General features: G+C 44.4%; 1 protein-coding gene across 8 annotated transcripts in view; it reads right to left on the bottom strand.

Annotated features, from left to right (window-relative positions):
• LOC120835348 (semaphorin-3F) overlaps positions 1-18073 on the bottom strand; it is a 50645-nt gene extending 32572 nt beyond the window's left edge. For all 8 annotated transcript variants that reach the window (XM_078092469.1, XM_078092468.1, XM_040204225.2 and 5 more), the window contains exons 1-2: positions 17527-18073; positions 15652-15832 (exon numbers count right to left, since the gene is read on the bottom strand). In XM_078092469.1, the coding sequence (XP_077948595.1) occupies positions 15652-15769 (118 nt within the window). In that variant the 5' untranslated portion in view covers positions 15770-15832; positions 17527-18073. The remainder of the gene's footprint in view (positions 1-15651; positions 15833-17526) is intronic.
• Positions 18074-20852: the final 2779 nt, after the last annotated feature.

Raw genomic sequence — 20852 nt, 5'->3', positions numbered from 1 at the left:
CGGCACATGTGTTTCTAAAATAAACAAATGCACTTGATACGAGTGTTTCCTGCATCTTTAAAGAGCAACACAACAGACCAGCGTGCAAGGATGATGTCGGCTTTGCACGTTCGCTGTAAACAAGCCACCATTGTCCATAGTCTTGGCGACATCGCTAGTGAAAGTGCCTCCCATGAGAGTTCCAACAGAGACGTATCTATTCTGACATTCTTTTCATTACCACAAATGTTGCCAGAGGTAGAAGCAGATATAGAAACTATACAGATCATAGGATAATGTATTCATTACAACTATTTGATTGTATCTTTATTGATAGTTTTCCAAACTAAAATGTTTATTCCTAACTTTCCATTCATGGTTTACAGCAAACTTTCTGGTTCAACTTTGGCGTAATCATGCTCAGTCTGTAATGATAACTACCAACTTTCTGTCTTGCCTTTTACCTTTTATCAGTAAAAGTACTTCTTAAATATCAGCACCGTTCACTTCATTAGAAAATGAATATGGCTTCACATGAAAGAACACCCGCATTCCACAGAAAGCTAGACTTAAAAACCTGACTTAAAATACATCTTGTGAAGATGTGAAACCTTCACAAGCTGCTGTGGCAATCTGAAATGTGTCAGGTGAAAAGGTTGGTGCCCCCGTCACATCATTCCTGGATAGCATATTTGACATGGAATCAACCACTAATCCGGAGAAAATCCTCCTGGGTTTGACTTCCAGGATGGCCTCACAGCAGGTTGGTGGGAAGCGGCTGAGGGATTGTTGGGCTGCGTTGACGCTAAGCCACGACTGTAGGCGCCCCGGTCTGGCAGCGCTTGCGTCCAGAGCTCTGCACTCCCCATAATGACTCATTGATCTGAGCTTCTCAATCCCTGCCTGCTTTATCTCAGCTAATGGAGCGGCATCATGGTGTGTCACAGGCTGCAATCTCTCCGGGAGACTTGAGTGCACTTAGAGGTCAGTGCTGCAGCTTTCCAGTAGTGTTGCAATGCAGCCAGGTGAAAAAGAGACTCCTTTTATGTAAGTTTCTGAACACACTCCGTCCTTATTTGACAGGTACACACTGCTCTTTGGCTTTTTGGAGTGGTATGATATATCGTCCCTCTGAGTCTTCCTTTTATCATTGCAACAACAAACTCGCACTTCACACGTCCATAATTCTTCTGGGTGTGTGATAGCCTTGCTTTGACCCTAAACATTTGAAGCGTACAAAGGGACTCCCCTACACAAACCCATGAAAGGCTCACAAATACAAAGTCATTTATAACTTCTGAGGCGGGCATGACAGCAGAACGAAGCAAGTGGGAGCAAAAGGGAGGGGCAGGCAGGAGGAGAAGAGTAAATGAAAAGTATAAATGCTGCAAAAAGTTCACTGTACTACGATTGATGACCCTGCAATCAATTTGGATGCCCTCAATTGTATTCATATACCTTTGGTTTTAGTAATGTAATTCTGGTACTGAATTAGAAACTCAAAGACGATCAGCCCTTTGACATAGACCAAAAGGACGTGGAAAAGGCTGTTCTTTTGAGAAGAGTACATAAGAGTCATTGTGGTGTTCACTTAAAGTTTGAGTCCTGTATTCCACTACATTTGTAATACTGGACGGATGTCGTGGTAGTCCATGTGTGCAATCTTGACTCAAAACTGAACTTTGACTTTGCACAGTGAGTTTCAGTTTCTTTTCATCTAAATAGAGTTATATAGGTTTAGAACACAGCGCTTTTAAAACAGCTTTGCCCCAACAGCCATCATTCGGGTGACCAAACTATAGCAACAGTACATAGATTGTGTATTTATTTGACTTACTTTACTTATTTGTTGACTGTGGTACTTTTATCATGTTTGTCTTGTTGTGTGTGGATTGGGATTGGTGTGTGTTGAGAGAGGGATGCCTCGCCTTCGACTGCAAACAAAATCTAGCTACAGGTACAAATAAAGTAAACTGGCCTAACAGTAATCTATAAAATGAGTGGCCTTTCAATCTGGTGCGCTCAGTATGTAGAACTTTTCGGACTCCGGGCCTTCTGTTGTGGTTACCTAATTTTCTGGCACATTCACCTCACACCAAAGTCTCTGGGAGGACAATTGGTGCCGAAGCTCTTAATTCAGTCAAGTTCCATTTGCATTCATCCAACAGTCCCAATAGTAATCCCAAAAGACTCAGCAAGGGTCAGCGGTGGGTCTACATGAAGAAAACACTTCCAGAAAAGAATAGCCAAGCACGTCTCCTCTCCACAACACCTCACCTATGTCCCCCCATCTCCATCCCTCTTCCTCATTAACCCAGAGAAAACCCGTCGTGCCTGAGGTGACATCCACACATGGCAGCAGATATAAAGACAGTTCGACAGCTGTGAAAATACACAGAGCTTTTGAAAAAAAATCAGAACCTCCTCCTCCCTACATTTTTCTAGTTTTAATGAGCATTTCCCACATACTTGGGTTTAAATCCGCTGCAGCGGGATACACCTGACAGCCTTGGCATTTGACTGACAGGCAGGATATCCTACTCTGTGACCCTGCAGCCCCCCTCTTGAGCAGTTCTGGCATTGGGTAATGAGTTACGGGAGAGGTCGGAAGTATGGATCGCAAAAGGGCTAAAATGCAGCTTTTGTTCAGAGTGAATTCCGAGATGGTAGAGACGAGAAGCCAGTGGGGAGGAGGCCTCCTGGGCCCAAACATTGTTTTTGTTCAGTAGGAGAAAAGTGTAACTGAGATAATTGCAGTTATGTCCACTTCATCCCAGTTTGAGGCAATGCTCTGCCTTGATGGACCTTTAGGACTCCCACCTTTAGGAGACGTGTTAAGACCAAAAATAGCATGGTGTAAAAAAAGGGTTAATTAGGGTGTGTTGCAACAGGTAATATTAATGGGAGAATAATCCAGGACTACGTGCATGCACAGTTGGTAGCTGGAGGATGGTGCATCGTGTTGCGGCAAAAAGTCACCACTACATCCTTTCACTTTAAACTGCATTTCAATCATCCACTTATTATGATACAGATGACTGGGGGAGGCTGATGGTAATAGAGAATGGTTACCAGAAGGTGTGCAGAGAAAATGACTGAGGATAAACAAAACCTTTTTGTCTTCAGTTCCCAACTACATTTCTCAGGAGGCTGTAGGCTCGGTTACGTAAACGCCACAGGTAAACGTGGATTGCAGCTGCACCATAAATCCTGACAAATGATCATTTGCCCCATTGATGCACAGAGAACCATTGTATGTATCATTTTTACATCATTTGTCCAATAAGCAGGCTTAAAGTTAAATTGAAAGGGTGACCGTAAGTCAGTATGTGCATTTATCAAATCACATGTATTATCAATTTGTGAAATATTGCTCCATCTGTCTTGACAGTAATCTACACTCGTAATATCAACAACTCTTCTAGCAGAGCTTTATCTCACCCAGCATGTAAATCATGATGACGGGGCCTCTCTGTTAGTTAACCTGCTTTTGGAAAGGAAGATGCACCTAAAGCCTGTTTTAGGCTGCTCCCAAACTCATGTATTCTCACTCACTGCATCAACACTGAAGCCAATACTCAGCTGTGAACGAGACAATTCTCACAGCACCTCCAAAGCCCTCATGATGTCTCTGTCTCGGAATAATGTGTGATTAACCATACTACATCCCCACTGGGAACAGTGAGAGATTAATTGGTGTTCATTTGCATTGGAGTGACCTTTGAATTATTTTAGTGTTAGACAATTGTTTTCTTCATCAAAACACACAGGTTATTAGACATGCTTTAAAGAAGCTTTCCATTGACTAAAGAACATGTATTATATCACCACCTTAGTCTGAACCACACTCTGCATCATAAGATAGTGTAGAGCTTTCATAGCCACCATTTTCCTGACATATAGGAGAGATAAGTCACAAATATCCGCTCACTCCGCAGCCCAGTGAGGTTAACAACGATGTATTACCGGCAAGGAATCGTTTCTTCAGACAATATTTCTTCACGTTCAACATCAAGGCCTTTTCATTTCCCAACAAGCTTGTGAAAGATGAAGTCTGTGTCAAGGCTGCGGCTTTGGGTTCCTGTGAAATGGAGCAGTTAGCAGTAGCACTTTAGTAGCCCTTTATAGCAATTATCTCTTCCAATCCAAACGTTTGATTTAATGAATTGTTTGCCAAATTAGAGAAAATACATACATTAGAACTCTTAACTTTTAATCAAATGGGTTTGTTTCGCTTTGAGAGCCATGTTTCACAGGGTTAGGCTTACGTGATGCACACCAACCACTGTCAGCAGGCTTATACACAGACATTAGGAATCATGAAAGCATTCAACATTCAACATATTGGAAAGGATAATTACAAGGAGAGGAAACTCTTTGATAGGTAAATGATCAGGTGTGTCATCAATTGTGATGGGTTATGACAGCTCTTATCAGAGCATTCCCCCTGGTTTAGCTCATGAATGTGAATGTCCTCCACATTTCAAGAGACAAACATTTCCATGCAGCAGAAGAACGTTGCTAAGAGAGAGAGGGAGGGAGCGGGAGGACGTGTTAATCGAGGTGAACAGCCACAGTTGTGAGAAGAGTCGCTGCATCTATCAGCAAATCTGGTGTCTGCCAGTTATTTTAGAACTTGACACAACTTCAATCTATGAGGAGGATTTTCTTCCTCTCATGTTGTTCACAGGGTGAAAATAGCTAGCTAATATTACACAACTCAAACAACACATCATTTAGAAGAGAACACGGCGTATGCTCCTTTTTGGTTTGATTTCAGTGGGATTTCATGTGCTGCTGCTCCAGCAAAAAACTATTTTTTCCCTTTCAACCACGTACGTTTTTTTAATGCAGATGTGTCCCCTTGAAGCAAAACGTCTGGCTGGTGAGAGGACAACTTGCTCCACAGAGCATTGTTCCTGATAACCACAACCATAAGTATTACTTGCCGTCACACGCGACAAGTGTCCCGATTTAAACTACGAGAGCAACCGCCCCAGAAAAAAACTCAAACGGAATTCTTTTTTCTATTGCAATACTTTATTTTGGAAAGCAGAACTTAAAACAAGCTCAAATGTAATACAATTCACTGGATTTCTTCCCACATGCTACGGGGAGCCAATGGTGCTGAGGTGCCTTGGAGATTAACTCACAAACACAAACACAAGACTAACCTTCGGCCCCAACGGTGTCACCGAAGATTTAATTCCACAGTTCATTCTATCCCCACAGCATGTCATTGAAAGTGCAGCATCTCACCAATAACCACCATTTATCTCTCCACAGCTAATTACTCACGACTAGTTATCTTTACTCAATGCTGCTTCCACTATTAGAAAAACAGGAAGAGCTGCTCATTCATTACTGCTCTTTTGCCGATCTTTTAAATATTCCCTTGGGTTGGTTTCACTAGGCCATTTCTTTCAGCAGCGAGGCCTCCATTTAAAAGCCATCCCTCACTACGAGGTCCAACATGCAACACAGGTGGCCACTGGCACCCCCTTGGACCCTTCTGTGGTCGCCCACAGGCGAAAAGGGAAAAAAGGTTAACCGGCCTAATTACTGGCCTTTAAAATAGTAAACACTCAACAGACGTGAGCTGCATTACTGAGCTCAGTCTGACAGAGTTATGAGCAGAAGAAGGGAAACACTGCAAAGGTGTGTGATGACATCAGTAATCACATGTCTTGCAGGAAGACAACCACAGCGGTGAAAAGTGTACAGATGGCAGCCTGATTGCACATCAGTAGAACTCCAGTCAAGCGACAGAATATGGGTGAGTCCAACTGTGTACAGGACTTTCTGCCCTTGAAATAAACTTCTTTTCTGCTTCTCAGCGTGCGACCGAGCTGTTTTCCACCGTGCAAGATACAAGATAGAGTAGAACCTGATCTGCACTGCAGCCTGTGAGTGAGACTTTGGACCGATTCGAAACTTGGAGGGAGAGACTTAGGTGTGAAATCCAAGCCTGCATCCTTTCCTCTCTCCATCCCCCTTTTCTCTGTATCACCCTCCCTCTGTCAAAGTGGTCCATCTTGGACTCTGGACCCGTTTGTCTTCTTGGAGAAAGGAAATGCAAAGTGGCTGCTCCGAAACTCTGGGAAACGCCACAGGACGTCCCCGGGGGGCAAAATTAAATACCTCCACTAAGATCCAGACAGTAAAGTGGCAATAAAGTATTCATTGAGCCCGCCCATTGAAGGAAAACAAGCAACTGAGTTAATAAGTCAAACACAGACTTAGCGCATTCATCTCATCTGAAGATTTACAAAACAATGAGAGGAGCTCAAGAGTGCGTGTGTCCCGCTCAGACAAGCTGAGAGATCAGACGGCGGGTGAGTGATTGAACAAAGTAAGTAACCCTAGCATTTACCAAACCGTTTCACGAACAGTACCCCTAATACTGGTAATCCTCCTGCTTTCAGATTGCAACACACGGCCACTACTGGTTTGGCAGCATGCCAGTGGAGGATGTAAACATTCTCTTCTTGACTCTTATTTTCCATGCAGGGGAGGACCTCATTTTTCACCTCCATTCTTGGCCGCTGTCCTCCCTTTGCAGCTCCACAGTGGTGCTCCTGAGACCTGGACTGAGAATCTATAGGCAGCATAGAGAAAGGCCTGCGGGATGCTGGGCACCGCATTCATTGACAAAAAGAAGGGCCCGATGCCAGTTTGACGCCCACCCCCAGGTCTCTCTGAATGCGAATGAACTTCTGTGAATGAGAGGCAAACCTACACAAACCCCCCTGCGGCCACAGGACCTTCACAGGGGGAAGAGTGTGTGGGCGACGCCAAACAACAACAACAACAAGAGTTGCCTGCCAGGGTTCCTCCTTTTCTTTCGTCCACCAATCAAGAGGCGGCGGGGGGCCTGAAAGGATGGGTCGTTGACAAAAAAACGCCTGTCGGGGGGTCACCGCTCGCCCTGGCCTGGTCTCAATGGATGTAAATGAGAGTCCATCCCCACACATTGCAATTAACACCTACTCCACCAACAGGCAGCAATAGGGAAATCTCAAAATCAGCATTTCAAAAACAAGCCACTACAAAGGCATTAAAGTGCTTGCATTGTGATATAACTGAGTGCTCTTCTGAGCTAAAGTCTTCAGTGTGTATTCCAAACGGCTTCGTTTCGCCACAAAAGTGGAATAATATATGACCTCATCACTGACCATGTGCAGAGTTTGGAAGTGGGGAAGGTGGGGAAGATGCTGAAAGGATGTGAATCAGAGAGTTGGGTGAAATGCTGAATGCAATTTACACTTTAGTGAACAAAGGTCGATGTAGCATCCAGTCTAAACTTAAACTGAAAGATTCATCTCCACAAAACATGTGGCTTGATGTCTAATAAATATCGCGGGGGATTAAAGTGTGACGCTGGTTCTGTATGTTTATTATGTTGGTTCAAGTTTTCTGAACTTGTAACATAAAGCCAAACGACACCAGGTCTGGCCCTGATAAGTCTCTGTTTTACCCTTTGATCGCATGTGTAACCCTAATCACTGCAGCAATACTGTAGAGGTTACCCACTCACATCATACACATAGAGCATGGCCTCTATTCTGACAGATTTTGGTCAAAAGAGTTGTCTATGGATATGATGGAATTAACACTTTTATACACATCATTTTTCAAGTGAGGTGTTCAAATCATAGAAAACAAACATTTGACAATGTTTTTGCTGATGAATGCAATTCACAGTATGAGCAAATATGTCCATTTAGCACATTGAGCAGTTCTTGCAAAATACAAAGCCACTCATTTGTGCTTGATCAGCGAATGGTATTTTCACTCATTCAGGGGTTAGGATACAGTGCACCATCTCAGTCACGGTGTAGTCACTGTAGACCTCAAAGAAGACAGGTCACAGTCGAGGACTAGAGTCTCTGAGGCAGCGAGACGCATCTGACACTCAATCCCTAACTGACAGAGAGTGAGAAATTATGTTGGGGTTGTAGATCAGAGGGGAGGGCAGCGGCCTTGACCTCTTCAGTCAGGCTCGTGGCCCCCCACTTGATCTTTGTGAAAAAGACTGCCATAAACTTAACGTCTTCAGGGATCTTCACATGCCTGTAGCACTGCTTTAATCACTCACAGTCCTATTTATTGGCCAGAAAGAGAAAAGAGTGAGATGCATGATGAACAGATCCAAGAACCCGGTAAGAATCTCTTTCTAGAGCAACTAACTTGAGCCCAACAGTTAATGTGATTCGGAGAACCAAGAACCCCTGAAAGGCTTTTTGTAGCAAAGAGCAAACCAGGCCTTCTCTTAATACTTGTGTGGAGCAGGGAGGGAGCGGTGTGTTGGAAGTATGGGGGTGTATATCCTTTCAAAGACTGGTATGCCCACTCTAGGCTTCGAATATGATACGAGCTAGCTGCAGACAGCCAGTGGAGCCAGTGGAGGGAGGTGAAACTGGGAAGATATGCAGAGGTGAAAGACAAGGCAGTTTGGCTGGTTCTGGAGGAGTTCACATTTTCATTTCCTTTTATTTAGTTATCATTCAGTGGATAAATGGTGTAAAATGGTGCTAAAATACCCCCTGTATCCAAACATGACGATAAAGAAACACTAAAACACTAAACGACATCACAGTCGGTCACATTCTAAAGCGTAAACCTTTTCAAAAATGCGTGCAGGTTTGAGCTGGATCCACAAAAGTGTCTAATCCGCCTGGACCATTATTCTACCTGACACCTTAATCTGCCACAAGAGAAACACTAGCGCTAAGAATATACAGTGTTGAGCCCCAGCGGAGGTGCACAGACAAAGTCTGAGTCCTCAACCTGTATATCCACCTGTATATCCAGTAGCCACCAACGCCCTGTTTTCTCAAGTGAGAAAAGACATCAAATCCCACAGGAAGTCTGAATTATGCCACCTAGAAAAGAAGGGACCAACCTTGAAGCTTGGCAGGTGTGCTAGATACCAAGTCCCAGGGACAGGTTGAGCAATATGCTGAGCCTAAGAACAGTGCATAGTTGCGTGTGTGTGATGGCAAGCGACTTTCTTCTCCACATCAGTGAAGAAAAATGTGTTTGATCGCACGGAACTGACGTGGTCTTCAGCTACCATAGTGTGAAAATGACCAGATATCGTCATTGGGTGCATGCGGAATCATTTACAGCTCCAACTTGTTTGCCAATTCACTGCTCGGACATTATGATCAGCTCTGGTGTTTGTAATTGTTGCTCAAATTCTGCAGCTTTGGCACTTTCATGTAAAGCTAGTAAAAAATAAAAATAATGGTACAATTGTAGTTTCATGACTAAGAAAACACATTGGAAGAGATGTTGCATTGAAGGGGAGAAAGCGATCTGTGGGCCAGATGCAACAACACGCCTTTGAAAGCCAAGACGGACAGACAACACTGGAACCTCAGTCTTATCAAGGGACGATCTTGGTTTCACCGGAGGCCAGACACTGACAGAACTCGTAACCCGATGCACGGGTTGCTCCACAGGTGAATCCCTGACCAAAGAGGGGAACGACCCGCTCTCAACGCAACATATCCCTCTTTCTGCAGACGCTCAAAGAGAGCAGGCCTTTCATGCCAAAAAATCCAAAACACCACAAGCCCCCGTGCATTTACCTCTGTCCCCATGCCAGGGGGAAGAGCGATAAGCCGGAGAGGGAAGAGAGTCGTATCTAACCGAGCAAATAAAGATGATTCGCTCTATTTTGTTGCCACTCTGTCACCTTTAGTTCCCCTTTGGCCACAAAAATGTCCTGCCGTATAAGGGTTAGGGGCCTTGTTACCTGCTAACAGATACAATACATCCAGCACCCATTGGACGGATGTTGAGGAACAAGAAGAAAATCACTGTTTCGATTTCTTTTTTGTATCAAACATTAGGACCACCCAAACTGCCTGCAATACACTTTACAACCCCATGGCCATATGGCCTGAGAATCAGGTTGAGCGAGGTGGCAAGTTGAGCTATTCTATAACACGGAAGCACAATGGCTCGATTCATCAGCCTTCATAAAGAAAGGGTTGTGTGTTCGTTTAACCACTATGGGAAGGAGAGAATAACACAGATATTCCATCGGTGCCAGGTGGGAGGCGCAGACAGCGCTGATGGTTGTCTGACACAGCAACGCGATGACACTGTGACCCTGGTTTCTTTTGCATAGGGAACCTGGCAGCCGATTACTGATGGATCCAGAGACAATGTGCTGATAGGTGCTAACAGGCTCGTCGCTTTTGAGGAATATCACACGTCCGTCCCACGCATAAACCTGACAGGGAGAGGGATGAGAAGCGCCACCTTCTGTAATATCGATAGAAAGGATGACAGATCAGGACTCTTAACGGGGGATTGCAAAGCTTTTTAGAGATAAATTCGTGCCACATCCAAATGTAAATATTTTAAAATATAGTTTTGTCTTAAACATGCTTGAATTAAATGCAAAACTCTGATTTTGATTAATTGCTATGTCACCTAGTTTGGTTTCTTTAAAAGTAATAAATGCAATGAGTGGCAGAGGTGTATGAAGTTCAAATTGAAATTGCATTCAAATAGGTTTCCGTTGCTCATTTATTCTCCAGCTGTCGTCCAAGACAAACAATGGAGAAATGAACCCATAAGTAAAATGCATCATGGTCCCATCAGTCCAATAGGATATATAGTTTATATAAAAGCACTTAAAGGTTAATAGCTAATCAATCTCTGATTCCTGACCAGTCAACCTCAATCAGAAAATAATGTAAACATTTAACCTTGTCTATCTGAGTACACCCTGATCCATGAACTGAGTTTGGACGATTTGGACCAACAATTATTTTAGCATGATAGTTTTATGATTTTGATTCAAATGCAATGAGTTGACAGTTTGAGATAAACACCAATGCGCTCAGGGCTACAGTCATTAAATAACGTAAATGAAGGCACGCAGCATGAGTCGGACATTGCTACACACTGATTCGCATGTGACACAACTTCCCTCCCTCATAGTTTGGAGTGGTGCTGTGGTCTTAAGTCATGTGCACAACAGTGAAGGATCAACACTGTTCCTGGATCTCAGACCAAACCCTGCAGCGTCCTTTAGCTTCGCTGGCATATTTCAAATGTTTTACACAATTACGGATGGCTCCCAGCCAGTCAGAGTTTACCAATGAAGTGACACTCATGACAGCTGGATCAGAAGTTGTGCAGGACCAAGCCGCCTTCACCACCCTGCCGGTTGTGTTCAATGGTTAACCACGGTGCTGCTAATGACAACTGTGTGCCTGCTGAGGGAGAGGAGAGTTTTACACTAAATATAACCTGGCTTAGCTGCGGAGGAGGGAAGCTGAGGTCTGGGACCTGGCCAGGGCAATAGAGGTTTTCAAAGCTTTGTCAGTCATTACTTTGCTGCCGTGGGGATATGTGGACTCAGACTTCCCAAACAGTAATCAGAGATCACAGTTGAACATCAACGCTGGTACCAGACTACAGGAGCAGTGGTTTCACGGCTTCTACTTGTGGTTGGCCAGCAGTAATAAAGTCAGGGTGCGGGTAAGCTTGAGGTATTCTGCAAATTAGACGGTGAAAGTTATCAGTGATGATTGCGTTGCATTTATAGACCTGCTAAATTGAACTGGATGCAAAAGAAGGAAACCATGTAGTAGTTGCTCAGGCAATATTTAGTGAACCAACCAGTCAATCAGGTCAGCGCTGTAAGAGCCCTCTTACCACTGATGTGTACCTGTGGAGCGCCGAGAAGAGAGTGGCCATTGGAATGTATTGAGTGAACGACGGTAATAACAGATTAAACATTTACTCGCATAAGTGACAGGACGGCCGAGATGGGCCAAGCCCAGAGATGAACTGATAGCGAACTGTTGACTACTCAAAACAACTACTTCACTTCTAAGCGGATTTGTAGCTCAGAGTTAAACCTCGTCTGTTGTTATTCCTTGGCAGTGAAAGTGAAAAAACCCAGAAGTGCTCTATAACAAGGGCGAACACATAACAGAATGTCTGGCATTTAACCCCACGGAGAGTTTCTGACCCTCTAGCCTGCCACCCACCACAAACGCACACCCCCGATATAGACTAAAGACTTTGCTGAGGAGTAAAAATAGGAGACTGCTGTTAGGAGGGTGTGTATATGAGAAATATCTGGAATAATGTCGGCCCAGAGCTGCTTTTCCTTTCTCCAGAGCTTGTGTGGTATCATGGCAAAGTTGACCCACATTCTGGGGTCGTCGGAGTGGATTTGGCCCAATACGTAGTGGGGAGGAGGGGCGGGAGCGAGCTGTAATCCGTATGATGTTGTGGCATTTAAAGGAGCCTTCCTTTGTACTGACTGAACATAATTCCATTGCCGTAGTTGTCAAAGCAGCCGTTTCAAATATTATTAACACCGAGTGAGTAAAGGGCGACGGGGGCACTGTGTTCATTTTCACACAGCCTTTGTGGCTCCGCCCTCAGCCATAGATGACGTCTGCGTGGCTTGTGAAAGTGAAAATGTACAGTGGTGGGGATTCTTGACGGTGTGCCTCTGTATTCTGAACCAATGTTTACCTGCTGTGTGTTTATCAAAGCAGGCTGAGATGTTTAAAGAGCTCCAACACGTCACCAGAGGCCTCCAGTTTCAAGCTGGCCCGTCCATGTAAACAATTGCACATCAAGCTGGGGCAGCGACTTGATTTGATTTTAAATGGACTGTAGTAAGATTGTGCTTTGTGAGGGATTGGGGTCCCAGATGAGGCAGAGGGTTGTGTGTGGTATTGGGCCGGAAATAGCAGAGCCATAAGCGTGGATTTAGATTGGGATTTTCTTAATGTGTTGCAGAGCGATTCACCTCCAGAACAACAGGCGGAGTGACGCGTTTTGTTGAAGACGACCTAGAGAGTCACGTCTATTTATTTATTTGTTTATTTATTTATCATAGACTTTATTGCCTCGTGCATCCACACTGCCGCTTTTCATCGCCGACACATTTGTCCCGTATTTTCCTCCACAACTTTGTTCCTCTCGACCGGCAAACCGGCGTTTGCAGCGATCTCACTCCGTGAATCCAACCCGCTTCTAAACCCGCCAATGACGGCTTGTAGAAGCGATCATATTAACGCATCTGATCCGTTCGGTTATAAACATTCTTCGTTTTAATAATGCCGGTATCGGGCTATGAAAGCGGAAATGTGAGACTCCGTAAAGGACGTAGTCAGCGGACCAATCGCAGCCTGGTGCTCTGCGGGAGGCTGCGTCGCTTTCGACGCACGCAAGGAGGTGTGAAAAGCGACGCAAGGGACACGCAAGGGACACGCAAGGGACACGCAAGGGACACGCAAGGGGGGCTTGCGTCTCCGTCGCTCTGAAAACGCAGAAGCATAAACTAGGCTGTAGGAGCCTCACGGAGAGGCAATGCTCTCAAACAACCATTTTACATGTTAATTCAAGTCTTTATTTTTTTCCACAGCTTCCCTCCTGCAGTCAGAGACGGAAAAGTATTTGAACCGTTTTTGGTTTAAATAATTAGCGGGTTTGTAAATAATACAATGCATCTTTAGTTCATAGGGACATTGAATACGTTCAAGAAAGAGAAAGAGAAAGTTGTCATGGTTGTGGACTTGATTCCAAGAAAGCAGATTCCCAGCAGTTCCAGCTCGACCATTTGATACGACTCCTCTACTGGGGGGGTTTGGCGACAGCCGTCTTGTCTCAACGAAACTTAAAATATCAACTTATTATCTACGGCGGATTTGCTTTGCTCCCTCTCCTCATTCCATCAATAGTCAGAGGAGACATTTATTCATCTAATGTCTTTGCTGTCAGAATAAAGATATTTCTTCTTTTGCAAACTCAGCTTACTGGAAAATGTGATAAGCCCGAACCAAGTCTACTTCCACGGTTCATCCCTCAGACTCTCCCAACTCTAATCTTATTGAAATGTGTATACGTATTTTCCCCTCACATCCTCTGAACACTTTGGAACATTATCACAGAAGGTACTGTTCTCCCGTCATAAAACCTGTGCACTCTGCATGAAGCCAAAGTAAAGCAATTAGGTCCCATGATTTACTCTTCTGGCTTTAAAAGGGAAGTGAGGGCCTCCCAGATGCAGGTTCTCAACCTCACTCCTCTGCTACCGAGTTAGTCAGTTCGGAGCGTGTTGAGCTCGACGCTGAGAGAAACGTTTGGCTTTATGGCAGCAATTTTGTTTTTCCTTCCCAGCGTAACTTGCTGCCATGATGGTCCATGAGTCCATTTATTCATCATTTTCCTTATTAAAAAAAAATGTGTTTTTCGTCAAACCTGAGTTCCGCTGAAGTTGCTGCTCGGAGACGATCCGCAATCCAAAACAGCTCAAGCAAAAACGTAACACATCATGGTGCATCAGGGGAAGTGCAGCAGGCTTGCCAACGTAAGGACTACACGGGCCTCTCAAAAAGCAATTAAGGGAAGGAGAGTCATAATATTGAATGGAGAAGGGGGGTGAATTCCTCTGAGAGGCAGCAGCACTAGACTGTGAAATTCATATTGACTGGAGAGGCAAACACACACACACACACACACACACACACACACACACACACACAGGTAAGCAGGAGAGCCGATCTCTTTTTTCCCCACTTTACTTGTCAGCCAAAGAACAGCGGCTGAAGTCTGCTGCTTTCAGATATATTTCTGGTGAGTTCAGCCATCCAAAAGATGCAGCAATGCAAAAGCAGCTCTCAGAGAATCTCCTGCTCACAGAAAATGAAACAGCAGCGCTCTGTGAACACAACACAGCGTTTCTGTAGAGGACTGGCGAAGAAAAATGTTTGGAAGATGAAAAAATGAAAAAGAAACTGCTGAGCTGTGGATGTGGGTTCACTGATGTGTTAAATCCCACTTGATTAAAGCAGGAAAACGCCTTGGACAATGAACGGTGCCAGTCCTCTTAATTAAGTCAACTTGCACTGGGGAGCAGCGGGAGATGGAAAGCAACCCAAACAGGGGCGCTGCTGGTCTCCTGCCTGCCCGCCCTCGACTTCTCTCTGGATGCTAATCAAAAAGGCCTGATCTCCGAGCAGGACAGGCCTCGGGGACGGCGCTCTGCTTGGCTGATCCTGGCAATTTGCTCTGGATAATACGGCCCTCTCACTCTGTGCCCCCCACCTCCCTGGAAGCCCAGCAACTCGTCTCTCGCAATCTGTGCGGCTATCGGAACGCACAAACACAAGCCACTAGAACACACGTCTGCCTTCGCATGGGGGAATAATCACATAATAGACGACAGAGTTATTACACAGTCCTTATTATCCCTCTTCCCTTTGTGGCTCCAATTTAGGGATCCACAATAAAGATGATTGAAGATAAAGACGCCGCTTTTGATCGACAAAAACAATAATCATGTACATTGTTTCAAATGGAGTGCGAACAAGATAACTTCAATATGTGCGAACGCTGTTTGCATTTTTTTATTGTTTGTACAATATAAGCTGGAAGCATCTGGTGGTTATTACGCTGCCTGGAGGCATCAGGAAAGGGGCAGAAAATGGGAATTGCGTGATTTGTTTGCGGCGAGAGCCTGGTGATGCTGCGAGTTCCTCCTCTGCAAGAAAAAAGTCTCAGCACCAAAGCCACAAGTCTGAAGTAACATGACGGGCAAACGCACAGCAGAGTTTCATTAACGGGCCCAGGATTACAAGCGTCGGAGCAGGTGGGAATAAGAGAGCAGGCTCGGGTTCCTACCTTTGAAGGAGATGAAGACGCGAGGCGCGGCCAACGGGTCAACGCTCAATTGGTTCCCGAGAGCGAGGCCGGACAGTGCCAGGAGGACATGGACCGTCCACAGACCGTCCAGCTGCATGGTCGAGCAACCTCCAGCGGCACGCCAAGAGCGGTTAATAGTTTCTTTTATTTCTTTAAATCTCTGCAGGGACAAAAAGAAACACGTGAGAAGAGAAGATGTGTTCTCAACTCTAAGCTACAAAAAACAGAAAAAGGATTTGCAACGATGTGTTGTTTATTTATTTATGTGACCTGTCAAATACATGGCTCCCAGGGGCCCCATGATCCCTCTGAGTTCTGGTGATTCAGCACTGAGGTGCGGGGATTACACCCAGATTTCTGGGAGCTTCACAAAAAAAACAATTGGCGACGGGCCGAGCTTTGAGAGATGTGCACGTACTTCCATTTGGGAATAATTATGCTCCTTTTCTTTTTTCAGTTTGAGTGAGACAAAGTGATGGAAAGGGCACGCTGACTCCAGTAAGAGAAGCGTTTCTTTTTCTGCTCCTCTCCACCTCCTACGTCATACGTGTGTGATGATCACCTAACAGCGACCTCATACTTACTAGAGACGGGGCAAGAGGAAAGTTCCATACATTCTAAAATAAAATATTAACTTCACTGCTAAAGGTGGTTACAAATGATGACTGGAAGACTTGTTAAACTGTTATCGTTGGAGCCAAACAATGCAGCGGGGGTCATCAATGAGGTCCCCAGTTAATGAATGATAGACGCGAGGGAGCAGCCACAATGATCCACACAAATCTTCCCAAAAGACTTAACAGCCCCCCCCCCTCCCTCAAATCCACTCCTGGTCCCTTTAATCATCTCCACCATGTTGCCACAATTATATTTTTTTGATAAATTCTATTCCCCCAAAAGTAGCGAGCTGACCTCACCGATTGGACACAACGCTGTTCTCAGCATGTTCTAAAAACAAATCCAGAACAATTGGAAACGGGTCTCCATCCCAAGCACACCTTTTGGAGACGTGAACAGAACCCAGAGTCCTCAGACTGGTCGGCTGAGGCGGATTGATGAGCATCAGCCAGCTGTTTAAACCGTGGCTGTTTACTGACAATTTGTTAACCATCCAGCTGTTTATTCTGAGACAGAGGCCAAGCCATTGACACGTGCATATGAAATCAAACACTGAGAGACGGAGAGACACTGAGTCCACTCACATTAAACATGTCGCCCGTCATTTTGAGCCGTTAAAATGAATCTAAAATTGAATTTGGCAAAAGAATCATTACATCACAGTAGTCCAAACTGCTTCACAGCAGCGCAAACCCTCCACTAATCCATCTAAATGTTATTGGTCATCACTACTTAACTTCTAGTGAAAGACCACAAGTTAATACGCAGCACAATAAATATTAGCTTACAAAAACACAGATCATGTACCATAAATCACAACAATAGGACAGAATAAAAAAAATCTTTGCATCCCAGAATGTTGCTGAATGATGTAGACTGTGATGTGTCTTGGACGACAATCTGTTGTGGTATTACAGCGCGCTGTAAACTGAGCAATTCAATAGTAACAAGGATTCATGTAAGAATCAAGGCTGGGATCCATCAAACCGGTTCATTAGCCACTTCTGTTCACATTTTCATCAGAGAAAACAGCAACTGCAGCATGCTGCAAATCATATTATATATATATATATATATATATATATATATATATATATATATATATATATATATATATATATATATATATATATATATATATATATATATATATATATGATTGTTTATATCTATCGGTAAAGCTTCAATAGGAATAAATAGGAAATGATACGCAAACAGCAGCACAAGCAGGCTTACCTTGTTTTTACAGCTCCCGGAATATAACTTCAGATCCAACCAAGTCAAAACAGAACCGATCCCAAAGGATCGCTCACTTTGCTCTCCAAGTTGAAATCAATAATAAGAACAGAAAATCCCGCCGCCGCTGCGCCGGAGCTCGGGGGCGCGCGCTGTACCTGTGCGCGCTGCGTGGCCCCGGACTTTGTCAGGGCACAATGACACAATTCACAGAGAAAGAGAGAGAGAAAGCTTTCTCTGTCGTGCGCGACACCGCGAGGCGAGGTTATATCGTCGTCGCACGAGCACAATCAACATCTCGTGACGGTGGGAATGAAAAAAGAAAAGCTGTTAGAAACAAAGTCCCCGTCCAGGCGCGCGGCGCGTGCTCCTCTGGAAAGTTGGCCGCCGCTGACTGCGCGGAGGAGGCAGCGCGCGAGCAGGTGGATGCACGGGCCCGTTCCCTTAAACACACCCAGGGGGCGGGCAGCGGCGAGCCGAGCCGCCCATCAGCCCGCCGGGAGGAGACGCGATTCAAGGAGGAGAAGCACATCCGCGCACCGGAGGATGTCTGCTGTTGCATCAATGGTCGCAGAATGTTGGGACGACTTTCTACACCGCGTCCTTTGTTTGTTTAGGAGACATTTTCTTTTCTTTTTTTAGATCTTAGTAGGTGAAAACCTCATTGGTATTTGGCAATGGTGCAGTTATAAATGTAATATCTAATTATTACATCATTGTACCTGCAGCCGTCTTCATGAAATAAGGTCTAATTCTCTAACCAAGGAAATTTCCACAATTCCACAAAACAATCCTGAATTATAACTGAATTATAGTGTTTGTGAAATAAGAAAAACAAACATTATTATTGTGAGTGCCAATCCTAATAAAAATGTCGACTTATGATAAATAATACGCAAATGAGTACATTTTTAAATCCCATCTTCAGATTCAGGTTGTTAATGAGGTTTGCTGGACAGAAGCAGTAGTTTTACAACAGGACTTTGTCTAAATTCTGATTTAAAAGGCAAACTGAGGAGGACGTTACATAATTCACTTCCCAGATGGAAATATTAAAAAATGTGAATGCTTTCATACTTAATGACTGGTTTGAGGAACTGGTCGGACTCCTTCTCAAATCTGATGATGATGACATCATGGCTTCATCTGAAAGAGTCTGAAACAGGTGATCATCATGAAAATTACATTACATTAAATTACATTACAGGTCATTTAGCTGACGCTTTTGTCCAAAGCGACTTACATTACATTTCTAACCCACGGCTCTTTCCCGGGGGAGCGCTTAGGGGTTATGTGTTATGTGTCAGGGACATGGGGCAGCCGGGATTCAAACCACCAACCTTGTGGTTCTCAGCGCACCCTCTCTACCCCCTGCGCCACGACGAATTACACATGGTAATTCAGCTAATGGTGATTTAAGAACAGATCTAGCGGATTGAATGGGTCATGGGTGTTAACATATATGGGAATAAGTTCACACGTATATCACATATAACATCAGTTATCTGCCTTATTATTGTTGTGTATATAAATGATCAGTTTATGCTTCAAAAGTGATATGAGAAAAAACAGTTGCTGTGTGATGCACATACGGGTCTATCCCTTCTGCAGCTGCTACTATAGTGTGTCTTTCACAAAGCGGGCGATTCCTTGCTTCGAATCAGTCGCCTGTATTTCCATCTTCCATCTTCTGTGACAACCAGCGAGCCACCATCTGCCACCCACACATGAGGTGCAGGGTTTGGCTTAAAGAGAGAGTATTTTCCTCTCAAACAACAAGTTCGCTTTTAACTACCAGACTTTCAAAGGTGTGTATCATACAAATGATAACATAACATTAAAAGTTTCATCGAAACAAGTTTATTACAACGTTACATTCATTTTCTCCAGTGGGTATTTGACCTCTTTGGTCCCTTTTGGCCACTCAGAGCACAGACAATGTAACGATGACTGGCTCCACCTTATCAAAAATGAAAAGTCTTATCTTGGCTATGTACCCATTGATTTGAAAAAAAAATGTCAGACAGTGTCATTCTTTTTAATGCCACAGGGAAAAGTCGATTAAAATGCTTAATTTGCTCTCCTATTCAAACACTGATTGGCCGCTTCAAAGCCGCCGGTGAAGATTTTCTAAAGAGCATTGAGAAAATTAAACATATTTCTACGTGTTTAATCACATTCCATTCAGCGTCCTTTCCCACCTGCATTGTCTGCCTCTCAACCAGTCTGGAGCTCTAAATGGCCAAGCGCCCGATTCACCGTGAAGCCCGTCTGGGAGTTGGAGGGAAAGTCTACGAGGTGTTTGGCTTGTTGTCCTGCTCAACTTTCCTTCCAAGTCACAGCGATGGAACCGCAGCTTTCACTCTGCAATGTGGTCCCGCACGACAGTTCGGTTTTTAAAGGGACTTGGCAGAGGTCAAATAGGAGAGTATCAGTTTGATGTGTCCAAGCAGACTTCCTCTTCTGGACAAGTTATCTATTCAGAAAGGACACGGCAAATTTGGCAAGAAGCGAGCCCTTCAGCTTTTGCAAAGCTACACATCACTCATCTGCTCCGGTTTAATGAAAGTAACACAAAGGCAGCTGTCAGCCCTGATTGCCTACGCTCGATCTTTTCTGCTCGATGGGACTGCAAGGTGAGTTGTCATTACCCACAAGGACCTAAGTGGAGCTCAACTGTAATATTTGTGATAAAATCTTGCCAGTGCACAATTCCAAGCTGCTCCAACCGGTGAAGGATGTGGTTTTAATGCTCCGCAGAAGAGCCTGCATTCCAGCTGAGGTGTGAACAGTGCTTTCTGTGGGGCTCTGTCTGCAGGGCATGAACAGATGCCAGGTGTTGTGTCAGAATTTGTGATTCTTGCACAGCTCCAAAGATTATCCGTAACGCAATCCCACTTTGAATGTGTGTGGAGAGATGGGACTCTCCGGTGCGTGGAGGCTGCTTCTCGATCCTGCTTTGTGTTGAAGCGTGCAAAGTTCTGCTTCTGTCTTCAACTGTTGGGGTGATAAATGCGGTGATGAGATGCAGCACTTTTTCCCAACTTTTTCATCATCCAATCTTCTTAGTCCTGTTGAGATTTGTGTCACGACCAGTAAGCAAGTCAATTACTCAATACAGATTACTCATTGAAAAGTAAGTACTCGTCCCTTTAAACTCGTGCCATTTCAATGCCCCCACAAAGTAATGCCTTCTGGATCACATCGTGAGCCGTTGTTTGTAGCAATGACCTCTATATCCTATTTCAAAAGAAGTGAATTTAATATAATCAGAATTCTCTCTTTGTTTTCACATTGGCAACAACTACCTCATTGCCATCTGCATC

This window comes from Gasterosteus aculeatus, chromosome 17 (genome assembly GCF_964276395.1).
Source record: "Gasterosteus aculeatus chromosome 17, fGasAcu3.hap1.1, whole genome shotgun sequence".
Classification (NCBI taxonomy): Eukaryota; Metazoa; Chordata; class Actinopteri; order Perciformes; family Gasterosteidae; genus Gasterosteus; species Gasterosteus aculeatus.
This window is presented reverse-complemented; position numbering and strand designations above follow the sequence as displayed.